Genomic DNA, 16,992 nt, shown 5'->3' with positions numbered 1-16,992 from the left:
ATCAGCTTTTTTCTTCAGATCATGTAGCTAATCCACATTATTATCATTCTCCATTGATTTGAGATGCCCACTTTTATAAACTTTTTTATATATAGATTTTTAAAAATGTATTCCTTTGATCTTTAGCACTCTGTTCCTAGGCTAATCCCATACTATTTTATTTTCCCTATCTTGATAAATATGTTTTAATCCTTAGTAGGGCGGGTTTCTGGTCCTGATACCTTATAGTTTGTCTGATTTTGCTTCATATCATCATTGGACTCCTTCTGTGACTGCTACCATGGATACTAATACACCACATATAAATTACTCATCCATGTCACTATAACTCATAGCTATGAATAAAACATAAGCTGGATTAATATCCATGGAAAAATAGCAAATGAATGGCTTATACCTCTTTTGTAATATTTCACCAGTCAATACATCAGTGCTGAATGTTCTCGTGCATCTCAAGGTTCACTGTCATTGGTCATATAATACATTTAATATTTATCTTTTCTTACTTTATCATTTGTCTCTTTTAGCTTGAAAGTATTTTAAAGCTTGCAGATTTGTTTCCTGCTAGGTTTATTTATTTTAATAACCTACAATTTGGGAATCAGGATAACGTAATCATAGCTTTCCCATAATGACAAGCTCTATAAACATTGTCACAAATTTTTAAAAACTATATTAATATGTATTTATACAAATTCAGTGTTTTTGGATATTGGTTAAGCCATATCTCTCTATTTTCATATCTACATATCTACAAATATGTATCAAAATCACCAAGTAAAAGTGAATATTTATTTGTGAGGACAAAAGAAGAATGTTTTATTCCTTTTTTCCTTTTAGGTAAGGACTTTTGGCATTTAGTAATAGGAAACTAATGATCCAAGAAATTGTCTTAAATATATAATTATATTAATCTGTAAAAAGAAATGGCTTAGGAAATAGTACAAATAGAAATGTCTTGCAAGTCTATCCGCGTTTTTGAGGGCAGTCACTTATATATGTTAAACATAGCTATTTTGAATCTAAATTAAGATATTTGCTTTTTAGCCCAACTCTTAAAGGTGTTATTCAGGAAACAGAGATAATTCCAAATGAAGATTTTTATTGAATGCACATGAACTGTTTTATGTAATGGGTGTATTTTCAGAGAGACGTTCACATGTAGTTCTTTGCAGGCCACTGTAATTGAAGAAAGGGGCCAATTTGTGAATTCTTTCAAGCAATGAAATGTATAAAATCCTTCTGTCTTTTTCAGTTTTTAAGTGTAACTGATATGTTACTTAGTTTTTTAGATGCTAAGAAATGTGGTTTAATAAGTGGTTGCTAAGGTTTAGGGCTGGGGAGAGAGTGTTACCATAAAGCATAGTGCAAGGGAGATTGGGGTGATTGAAGAATTTTATATATCTTCATGGCGGTGTTGATTACATGAATCTCTACAAGTGATAACATTACATGGACTAACACATCAAAAAAGTGTGCATAAAAACTGGTGAAATCGGAATATGATCTGTTCTGTAGTTTAGTTAATAGTTTTGTGTTGGCTAGGCGCTGTGGCTCACACCTGTAATCCCAGCACTTTGGGAGGCCGAGGCAGGCAGATCACCCGAGGTTAGAAGTTCAAAACCAGCCTGGCCAACATGGTGAAACCCCATCTCTACTAAAGATACAAAAAAAAAAATTAGTTAGGTGTGGTGGTGGGCGCCTGTAATCCCAGCTACTTGGGAGGCTGAGGCAGGAGAATTGCTTTAGCTGGGAAGGCGGAGGCTTTAGTGAGCCGAGATTGCACCATTGCACTCTAGCCTGGACGACAAGAGTGAGACTCCGTCTAAAAAACAAAACAAAACAAAACAACAAAAAACCAGTTTTGTGCCAATTGTCAATTTCCTAGTTTTAACAATGTCCAATGGTTAGTAAGATTTTATTCTGTTCAGAGAAGGATGTATCAGAACTCTGTTAGTTTTACACCTCCTTGTGAGTCTAAAACTATTGTAAAGTAAAGGTCTTTAAAATGCAGTGGATACTTCTATTTAATATACTAACTAATACTTTTGTGTGTCTTAGAGGCAGATATGTGACTTTAGTTCTTAGAGTTCTTGAGGACTGGATGTTATTTGCGTTTATTCAATCATTTAATTACTATTAAGCATCTAGAGTAGGAGGCAGTATAATGTTTTGGTTAAGCAAATAGTCTTTTGAGTTAGATCTGTTTCATATCCTTTCTCTGCTACTTTTTAGTTATGTAACCTTGGAGAATTTACTTAATCTCTCTGAGCTTCGCTATCTAAATTGGGCATTGCTGATCATCTGTTTCAATAATGATCATAGGAATAGTGACTCACATTTACTGAACATGCACTATGTGACATGTTATTATTTGCACTTTGTATAATTTAACTCATTTAATCCTCACAATTCTATGAGAAAGGTACCATTTTCACATTTTCAGAAGTTTAGTCACTTAACCAATATCACATAAGTAGGAAATGGAGATACCTAGATTAAAACCCCAGCAGTATAGATTTTCTGTTTTTGACGATATGGAACTAGCTTGTTGCACTAACCCTTCCACCAAGAATAACTAAAAAGCAGAATGAAGTATATTTCACTTTGGGAGGCTGAGGCAAGAGGATCACTTGAGGCTAGGAGTTTGAGCCCAGCCTGGGCAACACAGTGAGACTTGGTCTCTACAAAAAAATAAAAATAAAATTAGGCAGGCAAGATGGTGGGCACATAGTCTAGCTACTCGGGAGGCTGAGGCAGGAGGATCGCTTGAGCCCAGGAGTTTGAGGCTGCAGTGAGCTATGATCATGCTGCCACTGCACTCCAGCCTGGGTGACAGGCTGCATGTGGACGTTCTGTTGTGCTAGTACCATTTGTTGAAAAGACTATCCTTTCTTCATTGAATTGCTTCTGGTGCATTGTCAGAGGTCAGCTGATTGCATAGGGTGTGGTCTGTTTTTATGTTCTCCTGTTAATCAGTCATTTTCAGTCTTTGCCAATCTGATTAAAAGCTCTTATATACCAGCTTGGCCAACATGGTGAAACCCCATCTCTACTAAAAACACAAAAATTAGCCAGGTGTGGTGGCACACACCTGTAATCCCAGCTACTTGGGAGCCTGAGGTGGGAGAATTGTTTGAACTGGGGAAGTGGAGGTTGCAGTGAGCCGAGATTGCACCACTGTGCTTCAGCCTTGTTTTGGTGATTAAATGATATCGCATCCAGCCGAAATTGGGCTTTTGAACCATATATAAAAATCAACTCAAAATGAATAAAATACCTAAATGTAAGACCTGAAGCTATAAAACTTTTAGAAGAGAACATAGAGGAAAGGTTCCTGGATATTGGTCTTGGAAATGTTTTTTTTGATATCAGACCAAAAGCTCAGGCTACAAAAGCTAAAATAGAGGCCAGGCATGGTGGCTCATGCCTGTAAACCCAGCACTTTGGGAGGCCGAGGCAGGTGGATCACTTGAAGTCAGAAGTTAAAGACCAGCCTGGCCAACATGGCGAAACCTCGTCTCTACTAAAAATACAAAAATTAGCCAGTTGTGGTGGCACACTCCTGTAATCCCAGCTACTTGAGAAGCTGAGGTAGGAGAATCGCTTGAACCTGGGAGGCAGAGGTTGCAGCAAGCCAAGATCATGCCACTGCACTCCAGCCTGGGTGACAGAGTGAGACTCCATCTGGAAAAAAAAAAAAAGCAAAAATAAATGGACTGCATTAAACAAAAAAGCTCCTGCACAGCAAAGGAAATGATAAAATGAAATGGCAGCCTATGGATTGAGGAAAAAACATTTGCAAACCATATATCTGATAAGAGGTTAAAATCTGCAATTTATAAAAAACTCAGGCTGGGTGCAGTGGCTCATGCCTGTAATCCCAGCACTTTGGGAAGCTGAGGGAGGCCGATCACTTGGGGGTCAGGAGTTCGAGACCAGCCTGGCCAACAGCTGAAACCCCATCTCTATTCAAAATACAAAAATTAGCTGGGCATGGTGGCATGTGCCTGTATTCCCTGCTACTTGGGAGGCTGAGGGAGGAGAATCACGTGAACTCAGGAGACAGAGGTTGCAATGAGTGGATATGGCGCCACTGCACTGTAGCTTGGGTGACTGAGTGAAACTCCATCTCAACAACAACAAGAAAAGAACTCATACAGCTTAATAGTAGAAAGACAACCCAATTAAAAAATACGCAAAGTACCTGAATAGACATTTCTGCAAAGGTACAAAAATGGCCAACTGACATATGAAATTGTATTCAACATCATTAATCATCAGGAAAATGGAAAATGAGAGCAACTATGAGATGCCACTTCACACCCATTAGGATGGCTATTATCAAAAGTTAACATAAAAAATGTTGGTGAGGATGTACAGAAAATGGAACCCTTGTATATTGATTGTGAGATGTAGATTGGTGCAGCCATTATGGAAAACAGTGTGGAGATTTCTAAAGAAATTGAAAATAGAACTACCACATGACAGCAATCCCTCTGCTGGGAATATGTTCAGAATAAATGAGATCACCACTTCATGAGGATATCTGCACTTCCATGTTTATTATAGCACTATTCACAATAACCAGGATATGAAAACAACCTGTTGACAGATGAATGAGTAAAGAAACTGTAGTATATATATAAAATAAAATATTATTCAACCTTGAAAAATAAGATCCTGCCATTTGCCACAACATGGACGAATCTGGTGGGCATTATGCTAAGAGAGAAACAGAAAGAAAAGTATTGCGTGATCTCACTTATATGTGGAATCTGGAAAAAAATGGTCAAATATACAGAGATAGAAAATAAAACTGGTTACTGGGTGGGGGTAGCAGAGGAACTAGGTCAGAGGACGCAATATAATAGATATGTAGGATGAACAAGTGTAGAAATCTAATATACAGTGTGAGGACTGTAAATAACAAAATTGTACAGTATTTGGGAGTCCTGCTAAATAAGTAGATTTTAACTGCCCTTGCCACAAAAACAAAATGGACAACTATGCAAGATGATGGATATATTGATTTGCTTCATTATAGTAACATTTATGTATATTTTGCTATATGTATCCCGTACATCATGTGATATACCTTAAATATACACAATCAAATGTACTTTTAGAAGATCAATAGAAAAATGTATACTAAACAAACTTAGTTAAACCAACCCCTGTACTATGCCATGCCATAACTACCTCATAGTGTGGTTGTTAGATCAGATAATCTTCTATAGAATTTTTAGTACTGTCCTCCGTGCATATTAAGTACCCAATAAATGTAACTATTATGTTTCAAGCCCCTTGTTTCCTAATGTACTTAGTGTTTTTCCCCCATTTTGAGCGGATATAGTAAGGACTATGTCTTTTGCACCATTGTATGTATTTGTCTCATAGGTTGCTTGATTTTTCAGTAGCTTCCATATTTATACATTTAATCATTTTTCTTATGCTTTCTGTTTTCATTTAATTCACTGCTATGGCTGCTGTTATCTCTTATTTTGAATCTGGTTTTTGCTTATGATAATATGTGACTTATTTTATGCAGAAGTAACGTCTTTTTTAATGTTTCTGAACTAAATGGCATTATTTTTGTTTTCTCCTGGACTTTCATGAAAGTATTTAGAATTCTTGTTTCATAAATTATTATCCATATAGTGAATACAGATTTCCTCCATCATACATCAGTTGTCTTTTAGCATGAGAGCTTTTTATACAGTAGGTGGGGATGTAATTATTTATAAAATAATACTATATATCTGGTTAGAGAATCTTTGATCCTTTGCATTATATGACAGTGTGTCGTACATTGGTTAAACAGCAGTTAGGTACTTCTCAAAAGACTATTGTGTTCTGCTCTGCCTAAGATGTTTCATTTAGCTTTTAGGGAATTCCCATTGCCTTTTGTTGGACCAAAGAAAAGGATTAATGTCAGTCTTTAATTTTAAAGATAATTAAATCATTTTAATCAATTAAAATGATTGTGGCTCCCACCTGTAATCCCTACCTTATGGGAAGCTGAGGTAGGAGGATTGCTTGAGCCCAGGAGTTCAAGACCAGCTTGGGCAGCAAAGTGAGACCCTGTCTCTACCACACACACACACACACACACACACACACACATACACACACATTAACTGGGCGTGGTAGCTGTGGTCCTACCTGCTCAGGAGGCTGAGGCAGGAGGATGGGTTCAGCCCAGGAGGTCGAGGCTGCAGTGAGCCGTTACTGCACTACTGCACTCCAGCCTGGGTGACAGAATGAGACCCTGTCTTCAAAAAAAAATATCTATATATATATATTTTTTTATATATATAAATATAAAAATATATAGATATATTTTTATATATATAAATATAAAAATATATCTATATATTTTTTATATATATAAATATAAAAATATATAGATATATTTTTTTTGACTCAGGGAATACAAAACTAGTTTCCCTAGACAAACAAAATTGGTAATTTTGGACTGAATTTGGCCTCCTGCCCATATGCTAGTGGGTACTTTTATACCTAGGGAGTATTATGCCTTTCAGAATTTACTAAACTTAGTAAGGGTATCAGGTAGGCTTTTCTTTTGGGAAAAAGCAGCACTTTGGGGGGCTGAGGCAGGTGGATCACCTGAGGTCAGGAGTTCAAGACCAGTCTGACCAATATGGTGAAACTCCGTCTCTACTAAAAATACAAAACATACAGAACATGGGAATATAGAATTTGTTGTAGTTATTTTGGTAGGTAGCAATAATGCCAACTATCTGTATCATCTTTTCTCTATATTGAATATGGGGCTTAATTCTGGGAATTTTAAAATAATTCTTATAAATTTTACCTGATATTAACAAAATTGTGTAAGTACTTGCAAATTAAGTAATAATTTCTTCATAGCAAGTCATCTGAAATGGACTACCAAGGAGGTTAACTACTAGAGATGGAAGGTAGAACTCATTAATTTTGGTTTTATTTCTGTATTTATTACCATTCTTTTCATTTCTCTTTGAACAGGTTGTTCCTTTCAGCAGCTTTTGATGCAATACAGGAGCATACTTTACAACCTGAGCAATTGTTTTAAATTAAAAATAGTAGGAAAGTTACATCCCAGATTAATGACAGCCATGTTGTATTGTTTAATAGGCAGTGAAGTCAACTGTGCAGACCATCACTGTTGGAGGAGTGAGCACATCACAGTTTAAGACAATTATTCCTCTGGCAACTGCTCCCAATGTCCAGCAGATTCAAGTGCCTGGAAGCAAGTTTCATTATGTCCGACTTGTTACTGCCACATCAGCCAGTAGCTCAACCCAGCCAGTTAGTCAGAATCCCAGTACAAACACTCAGCCTCTTCAGCAAGGTTAGTAACCATTTTTTAAAAACAGTAATTCATGCTTTTAACATGATTAAAGAACATTTGTCCATTTCTTGCTGAAATCCTGATGAAGAGTGGCATTTCAACTGAGTTTGAGCCAGTAACTGGTGCAGAAGGCAGTGAAATAGAATGATAGTTGTGCATAACTGTAGTATTCGTTCTGCTAGATGTTGGTACACGGTGTGCTATTATACCAGATAATAGTAATTATTTGTTAATTCGCGGTTAGCCATTTTATTGCTGGTTTTAAAACCTGCCATTTATGCCAGTGGGATACATTTAGATGGAACCGAATTATGTATTTTATTTCCTAAACTATAAAGCCCCTTGATAGGGTTTGGGTCAGTTGAAGTGACAAATAGGCAAGGTATAAGTAAGAACTTAATGTCACTTTCAGCTTTTACTTATTTTGAATCTATAATTGCTACTAAAAAAGTGATTAAAGGGCCAGGCATGGTGGCTCACACCTGTAATCCCAGCACTTTGGGAGGCTGAGGCAGGTGGATCACCTGAGGTCAGGAGTTCAAGACCAGCCTGACCAATATGGTGAAACCCTGTCTCAACTAAAAATACAAAAATTAGCCAGGTGTGGTGGTGTGCGCCTGTAGTCCCAGCTACTTGGGAGGCTGAGACCGAAGAATTGCTTGAACCTGGGAGATGGAGGTTGCAGTGAGCTGAGATCATGCCACTGCACACCAGCCTGGGCGACAGAGCGAGATTCCATCTCAAAAAAAAAAAAGTGATTAAAATGTTTTATTTTGCTCAGTTGTATTTTCCCTAAAGGATATTCCTGTTTGTTGTCCTTCTATTTTCTATGTTTGTGTTTAACCCTTCTTACCACCTGATATACATCCATAGACACATAAATGACCTTTTTCATATTTATCTACTTTTCTAAAAATTGAGGGATATGAAAGGATCAGGATAGTTTATAGTTTAGGGCTTACATGTTTCCTTGTTTTATATTCTGACAACGTCAAGAAGCAGTTGATGGCAATTAAATGATATATTGTTTATCAAAAGTAAATAGAAGAATTAAAGACTAGTTGGTTACTCTTTGATTTTTATTAAGAGATCAGAGGGTAGATCAGGTGCTGTGGCTCACTCCTGTAATCCCAGCACTTTGGGAGGCTAAGGATCATCTGAGGTCAGGAGTTCGTGACCAGTCTGGCCAACATGGCGAAACCCCGTCTCTACTAAAAATACAAAAATTAGCTAGGTGTGATGGCGCATGCCTGTGATCCCAGCTACCTAGGAGGCTGAGGCAGGAGAATCGCTTGAATCTGGGCGGAGGAGGTTGCTGCAAACCAAAATTGCGCCACTGCACTCCAGCCTGGACGACGGAGCGAGACTCCATCTCAAAACAAAACAAAAAAGAGATCAGAGGGTAGTCTGAAGGTCGTGAATTATCTTGATTGATTGTTCACAGTTACAGTTGGAACTCCTTGTTCTACCTTTTTCCTCTTCTTAATGCTATACTTGAGTAGTCTAAAATAAAAAATTTAAAAAAAAGATCAGAGATTTGGAGCTACCTGTTCCTGATAGGTGGTTCACCTGAGGGAACCTATAGAAGAATAAAACCTATTTATTTCTCTTTCAAATTACTGAAGGGAGAAAACAGTAAGCAGTATTTTAGTATATATCTTATTAAATTAGACACAGCAAGCAGTTATATTTTCTAATTCTTTTGAGAAAAGATTTTGGAATAAAATCATTATCATAATCTTAAATGAGGGGAAAAATGAAAAAACCATATTGTTGACTAAGGGAGTCAAATTTTATATTCTCTTAATACTTAAACTTAGCAGGGTACTGAGGGAAGTGCTGTAAGTCCAATCTACTTAGGTAGTATGATGATGATGATAGAAAGCAGTCATTACATATAATTGGTTGTATTTTATGTGTGTGTTTGTATGTGTATAATAGTATGCTGAGAATCCATATAATGGATTAAACCTAATTAATGTTAACATTAATTTATTCATTAGCAAGAGTATGCCTTTCGTATAAGGAAGATCCAGGGAGAATGGAGGAATGGGATGGACATTTCAAAATAGAGTATTGGCTGGGCATGGTGGTGCACACCTGTAATCCCAGCACTTTGGGAGGCTGAGGCGGGGGTGGATCACTTGAGGTTGGGAGTTCGAGACCAGCCCTGCCAACATGGTAAAACCCTGTCTCTACTAAAAAAATACAAAAATTAGGTGGGCGTGGTGGCGCACACCTGTAATCCCAGCTACTTGGGAGGCTGAAGCAGGAGAATCACTTGAACCCAGGAGGCAGAGGTTGCAGTGAGCTGAGATCGCACCACTACACTCCAGCCTGGGTGATGGAGCGAGACTCTGTCTCAAAAAAAAAAAAATTTTTTTTCAGTATTGACTAGTGCCTTCTTTTCCAGCTTTATGTCTGTCTTTCTGCCTGTCCCTACTTCTCTTTTTCTCCTTGCCACCTGGCAATCCTTCACCATTCTCTGCTTCCCTTCTGCTTCCTTTTGTGCTTTCCACCTTGAATATTGTCTCTCTGTTCTCCCCTGTATCTCTCTGCCTTCTTCACCTCACTCTGTACCCTCTTCCCACCCAGCCACATACATATACTGCCCATATTATTTCCCTTATATCCATCTATATTTTTCTCTTTTTGTCTTTCTCTCCTGTCCCATAAAAGATCTGGATATATATAATATATATTATTTCACAGGAATAACAAGTTAAATACAATTTTTATTAGAGTTACACTAAATAGTTGCTCTAGTTCATCAAATATATTAATGTCTCTTTATGAGGAATTTACTTAAATGCCAAAGGGGCTTATCTTGTACATTTTCCCCTGAAAGTTGCACAAGAACTAATGTTCAAAGGCTCCACCATGTTAATCGCTGGTTCAGTGGTAGGCAGAATAGTAGAAGGACTCAGGAAAGTGCTTGGTTAGCCTTTTCAGAATACAACCTATCATCTCGGTGAGGGAGGAAACCAATTTAAGAAGTTAAAAAGCCTCAAACACTTGCAGGTATGGTTTCTGAAGTTTGGAAGGAGGCTATTCTAAAGGATTGTTCAGAGTTCCTGCCAAAGACTAAAAACTACACAATTATGCCAGCTTCTATGAAAACTGAAGTAGTAGTTAGTAATGTGTGCTAAGCTAAGGAGGATGAGAAATGCAGACGGTTGACCTAGTTACCTAACATCCCCTTCCCTAGGTATTTTATAGTATTCTGTTTTATGACCACTTGATTTTGTATTTTCTTCATTCCCCAGGCTTCAGTTAAAACTCAGCATGCAAGTGTCAAACCTATGTAAATTTGAGTTTCCAAGTTTTCTTTACTAGGCCAGGGAGGGAGGGAGGGTCTGTGTGTGTGTGCACACATATTTGTGCATGTGTATGAGGAGAAGGCAGGGATAGTCCCCATTTAATGTGATGGAAGGCAGGTCACTCTCCTTCCCAGTTATTTCTCAGGACCATCAGGAAGTTTTTGGATTCCACCAGTCATTGCTCTCACTTCAGAATCACTGCAATGTGCTCATGGAACAGCGACTGTCATCTCTCCCAGGAGCAGGTGGTGGAGGGTGTCCACTCTTCTGTGTCCCAAGCAGGAATTCAGGCTCTCCTTTAATTCCTTCTAGCATTGCTGAGACCAGTCTACAATGGTTCTTATAACCTTGCTAATGCTTCAGTATAATTGAGAGGAAAATTCAAACAGAACAGGAACAACTTCAAACTGGGTATCAGATGTCACACTGCTCTGGTATTTCATACAGGAAAAGAGTCATACACTCTTTTTGTATAACAACCTTACTGAGATGTAATTCACGTATACCATAAAGTTAACCCTTTCAAAGCATACAATTCGCTGGTTTTTAGTATATTCACAAAATTGTGTAACCATCACCACTAATCATATATTCTCTCTAGACGTCTCCTGCTCTCCCTCCTTTGCCCTAGTTTGTCACCTTGCTGCAGTGGGCTGCTGCCTTTTAAATCAGAGTGCCTACTCTAAGATTCTCTTCTAGGACTCTCAGCTTTTTTGTGTTTAGCCATCATTCTTCCAGTCCCCACCAAAAGTAAAAACAAAACAAACAAAAAAAAACTGCTGATATAATAGTGGCCTTTCTATCTAAGGAAATTTATTCTTTTTCGTTTTGTTCAGAATTCTCTCAACCTCTCTTTCAGACCAGGCTCCAGGCCTTACTTTTACATCAGTGAAACCTGAAGAGATGTCATTTCTATCTTCTTAAATCTGCTTTTATCAGTGGAAATGGCAGTAGGCAGTTTTTAAAATTGCACTAATTGTTGGTCCAAATGTATATGTCTAGTGCCAGTGTCTTTCCTGAATTTCATCCCAGTATTTCTCCATGTCAAGTTTCATCCTCCCTTTAAAACAGCTCATCCTTGAGTTTTTAGTTCTAATAACTGTCATTTTCCTGGTCACTTGAAAGCTCTGCAGTGACTTACATTTTCTTTGCTTATACCTACAGTTGCTACCATTCAGTGGTTGGTAAGTCATGGTCCTTTCACCTACACCAGGTCTCTTGCATCTGCTCTCTTTTTTATTCCCATTGCTGTCACTCCAGATCAGACCCTCATTTTTTTGCACTCTTCTGACTTGTCTCTTGCAACTCCATTCTGTTTTATGCACTGCTGCCAAATACAATTAATGTTTCTTTTATTTCAATATAATTTCTGTATTTAAAAATCCCTAGAAACTTCTCATTGCGTACTGAATTAAAAATACAGATTAAATATAGAGTCCTACCCTAACATTCAAGGTCCTCCATAAATGTCTGCAATCTGCCTTTTTGCCTGTGTTTGTCTACGTTAATCCCAGGTATTAGCCAGACTGGTTTGTTCACCAATATTTGTGAATATGCTTTGCAGCTTCCCAAGATTAAGCCTCCACTTCTCATGCGTCCGTCTCTGCGTGAAATGCCCTTCTCCAGTCTGTGTGCCCTCCATGCGGCCGGCCTATTGATTGGGGCCCATCTCAATACTGTGTCCTCCATGTGCTTTTTCTATATTTCCATCCTCTGCCAATTTTATATATATATATCCTCTTTCCTCTAAACTCCCACAGCTCTTCATGTATCTTCTTTAATAATATTTATCTTATTTGGGCACCTGCCTAATCAGCTGAACTAGAATGTAATCTCCCTGACAGCAGAGGTCTAGTGCTTTAGTTTTCCTGAAACAATGGCTACAATGCCATTTATATAGTAGTAGCAGTTGCAACAACGATGATGGCAGCTAACATTTAGTGAGCATTTACTATTTGTAGGGCAGTGTTCTGATCAATTTTCATGAATCCACATATACTTAACCCTTATATGCCATAAGGTAGATACTCCCCATATTGCAGATGAAGATACAGGCAAAGAGAGCTTAAGTTGTTAGAAAACGGCAGAACTGGGATTTAAATACCCTGGGTCTTATGACTTTAGAGCCCATGTTCTTATCCTTTTTGCTGTACTGCCTTTTATTATGTATTCTGTAAATATTGAATTACACTGGCTGGGCACAGTGGCTCATGCCTATAAGTGGCTCACGCCACTTTGGGTGGCCAAGGCGGGTGGATCACCTGAGGTCAGGAGTTCGAGACCAGCCTGGCCAACATGGCAGAACCCAGTGTCTACTAAAAATACAAAAATTAGCTGGGCATGGTGGTGCGCACCTGTAACTTCAGGTACTTGGGAGGCTGAGGCACAAGAATCGCTTGAGCCTGGGAGGCGGAGGTTGCAGTGAGCTGAGATTGCACCACTGCACTCCAGCCTGGGTGACAGACAGAGTGAGTCTCCTTCTTAAAAAAAAACAAAAACCCAAGAATGATATATTCTCTGGTTTGGATAGAAACAGCAATTAGAAATAGTAGTATAGAGTGCTGTTGTTACTCAAGCTTATGAATGACAGTTCTTTTATTTATACATTTCATTTGACTGGATTTAGTACTGAATGTATAAATCATCTGAATACAGATTGAAGTATTTTCATTTGAATGTCTTGAACCTACAAATATTCCCACATAAAGTGGATAGACTGTAGCCACTTTAGATATAAGTTCTCTGGTAGATGGGGTAAGCGATTTTGAAAGGTAACTATCCTGATTAAAGATTGCTCAAATTAGGAATCAAATGGAATTCTTTAAGCTCTTTTATGAGAATAACTTGGGAGAGCTAAGTATTCTTAAGTGTTTTAAATACTATTTTCTGTAAATAACTTGTTCATCCTTCTTTTGTTTTTTAAAAAGCAAAGCCAGTAGTTGTTAATACAACCCCAGTGCGGATGTCAGTTCCAATTGTCTCAGCTCAGGCTGTCAAACAAGTGAGTATCACATAACTTCTTTCTCAGTCTTTCCCAAATAGATGATTTACTTTTTAAATAGAAAGTTAAGATTTAGGTGCAAGAGATTTATACTGAATTGAACAGCTGTAAAATTTATTTTGTGGTCATTGATATATGTCCCTTCTTTTTAGGTTGTTCCAAAACCAATCAATCCAACTTCACAAATAGTAACTACTAGCCAGCCACAGCAACGGCTTATCATGCCTGCCACACCACTGCCACAGATCCAGCCCAACCTCACTAACCTGCCACCAGGCACTGTCCTGGCACCGGCTCCGGGAACAGGGAATGTGGGTTATGCAGTGCTTCCAGCTCAGTATGTTACTCAGGTATGTGGAAAAAACGAAGTCGTTGTATTGCAAAAGTGATAATGGGGTCCAAGATGTCTAGTGCTATCACAGAAACTACTCGAACACATCTAACTCAGTACTGAAGTGGCACTTTCCAAAATCTTAAAATGTTAACCCAAACCTTTAAGTTTATTTCTATGTACCTTTAGCATTTAGAAATATATAACACAGGTCAGATATACAAGTCAGACAATTTGGAACTGAGAGCAGCTTGGCAAGAGCGCAAGCCTGTGGCGCTATGATGGAAAATAGACTGAAGTTAAAATCAGCAGAGTCCAAATGAATTTAGAAAAGACTGTGGCTGTTATTAAAGCTCTTCCTCACACATAAATTTGATGCCACTGACTTGGAAAATAAGCCCAAGTTTATTTATTGGAAAATAAACTGTGAGATGCATTTCCAGGTGACATATCTTTAGCGATCTATCTACTCTTACTGGTCATCTTTAGAATGAAAGACGGGGAAACAAACCCACACGTGTACTTTTTAATGAAATATACTTTGGAATACGTTATGTGGCTACTGATAAAAAGAATAATGTTCAGTATTTTTGTCATAAGCATTTCTGATGTTTAGAAGTTGGTGTAAAATAGAAACTCAACTATTGTGCATGTAACTTCTCATTCTCTGTAATTTGTAGTGTGATAAATGATCAATATAGTACCCATTTTATTTGTAAGTAGGCACATTGCATTTTTCTAGCCCAAACAAGTTATTACAGTACTTTGAGAGCATTCATCTAGCATTTCCTATCATTCTGACATACTTAACTCTTCTGTGAAATACTTTCTTTATATTTGTACTATGTAGTACTGTAAAATGTTCACATTATTTTCACCTATAGTATTGGTTTGAGTCTTTAAAAGAGCTCTATGACGTATATGTTTCTGTGAAATTCTCCATTGTGTTTTTCTTATTTTAATGGATGAATTTGTATTTCTTACTGATCATCATACCTGCCAGTATTGTCCATTTTTGGAAATATGATCTAAAATTAATTTTCTTTACATGTAGCTACAGCAGTCTTCATATGTATCAATAGCAAGCAACTCTACCTTTACTGGAACATCTGGTATCCAGACCCAGGCACGGCTTCCATTCAATGGGTGAGTATTTTGAATATAGATACATAAGTTGTTAGATCAGCTTAAATGCAACAGTAAATATATATATTCCAAACTACATCCTCTTTGATTTTTTTCCCTTAAATCCATGTGAGCATGCCTCTAAAATACTTGTTGAAATATTTCAAACAGAAAAATACAGAAATAGTCAATTCCCAAATACTCTATTCAGATTCACCAATTTTGCTACATTGGTTTTATTATTCTCTTTCATTCTGAGTATGTTTCCAAAATGATGATGGTAACTATTTTTTATCTTTATTTTTCGAGACAAGGTCTTGCTCTGTTGCCCAGGCTGGAGTGCAGTGCTGTGATCTCAGCTCACTGCAACCTCCGCCTCCCAGGCTCAGGCAATTCTCCTGCCTCAGCCTCCTGAGTAGCTGGAACTCTATGCACATGCCACCATGCTCTCCTAATTTTTAAATTTTTTTGTAGAGATGTGGTCTCACATAGCCCAGGCTAATCTCCAACTCCTGGGCTCAAGTGATCCTCCTGGCTCAGTCTCCCAAAGTGCTGGGATTCCAGGCTTGAGCCACTGCACCTGCCCAACTGTTTTTAAAATTATGTTAGGCCCTTGTTTTTTGTTGATGTTTATTTGTTTATCTATTAATTACTGGCTTTTGCAATATTAGCTTAGAAGCAGTGCTTAATTACCCGGAATCAGGCCACATTCCACTTCCATTTCCTCCTCCACACACTTCTTTTCCTCACTGCTTTTTATAATTGAATCCCAAGACTTTTGAGGCAATCTCAACTTTTGTTTTCTTAGAAGGGACAGTGTGGAGTGTTCTTTAGCAGTTATTGATAACTTCTTTTAAAAAAATTATTCCATACTTGTCTCTACCTCTTTTCATGTTACAACTTGCCTTTGAACCTAATGTAAATAGAACAACATAGCAAACTTTTTATTTTAGATGGACACATTTAACATTGGTTAAAGCTTTATTTCTGGAGGGATTTATACATTGGAGACTTTTCTAATTTTAAATTAGTTTTAGGTCTAATTTTTTAAATTTTAAATTAGTTGTAGCAACTAAATTAATTTTAGTTACTATTAATTGATTAAATGTATATCTTTTTTTCTATCTGTACAGCATAATCCCATCAGAGTCGGCCAGTCGGCCCCGAAAGCCCTGTAATTGTACAAAATCACTATGTTTGAAATTGTAAGTGTTTTTGCAACTGTTTGCTAATTTAATGTAATTAGAAATGTACTTAAAAGTAAATGAAGTTAACTAAAAATTTTTAGCAGACCAAAGCATCATAAGTCTAAGTAATTTAAATAAACATACAAGTGAATGTTTGAACATATATGGCAGTGTAAAAATATTATTTCATTCATTTAGAAAGAAATATTTAGAGTCCTTACCGTACATGAATCACTGGGTAGGGGTTAGGGACATAGCAGCATGAGACAGACATAGCTTCTGCCCTTAATAATAATGTTTGATCTTATTTATGACTTTTATATTTGGTCTCCTAAGTGAAGTGATGATACTCTAGGTAGTTTTAAAAATCACTGAATGGTTAATTTGCTTATTACTATTAAAAAGATTTGACATGAAATAATTAAATGAAAAGCATTGGTCTTATTGGGGCATAAAATCCAAAGTACTACTACTATAACTCAGATGAGCCAGTTCAACTATTAGAATATAGCCAGTGTTTTTCCTTTTTCAGAATTTTGAAATGCCTTACTTTGGGGGCACATAAAATTATATAGCTCTTGTGTGTCAGCTGTTATTGGTTGGACTAAGTTTTTAGGCCAAAGTTCTAGGACTTGGTGATTTAAACTTTGAGCCTTAGTATGTGGTTGACA

General features: G+C 37.3%; 1 protein-coding gene across 5 annotated transcripts in view; it reads left to right on the top strand.

The window, feature by feature from the left end:
- Nucleotides 1–16,992, top strand: part of LIN54 (lin-54 DREAM MuvB core complex component) — a 91,567-nt gene that overhangs the window by 62,699 nt on the left and 11,876 nt on the right. For all 5 annotated transcript variants that reach the window (XM_003265828.3, XM_003265829.3, XM_003265827.3 and 2 more), the window contains 5 exons: nt 7,141–7,357; nt 13,605–13,678; nt 13,831–14,028; nt 15,064–15,155; nt 16,268–16,339. In XM_003265828.3, coding sequence (XP_003265876.3) covers nt 7,141–7,357; nt 13,605–13,678; nt 13,831–14,028; nt 15,064–15,155; nt 16,268–16,339 — 653 coding nt within the window. The remainder of the gene's footprint in view (nt 1–7,140; nt 7,358–13,604; nt 13,679–13,830; nt 14,029–15,063; nt 15,156–16,267; nt 16,340–16,992) is intronic.

This window comes from Nomascus leucogenys, chromosome 9 (assembly GCF_006542625.1).
Source record: "Nomascus leucogenys isolate Asia chromosome 9, Asia_NLE_v1, whole genome shotgun sequence".
Classification (NCBI taxonomy): domain Eukaryota; kingdom Metazoa; phylum Chordata; class Mammalia; order Primates; family Hylobatidae; genus Nomascus; species Nomascus leucogenys.
Note: the sequence above shows the minus strand (reverse complement) of the source record. Positions and strands in the feature narration are given on the sequence as shown.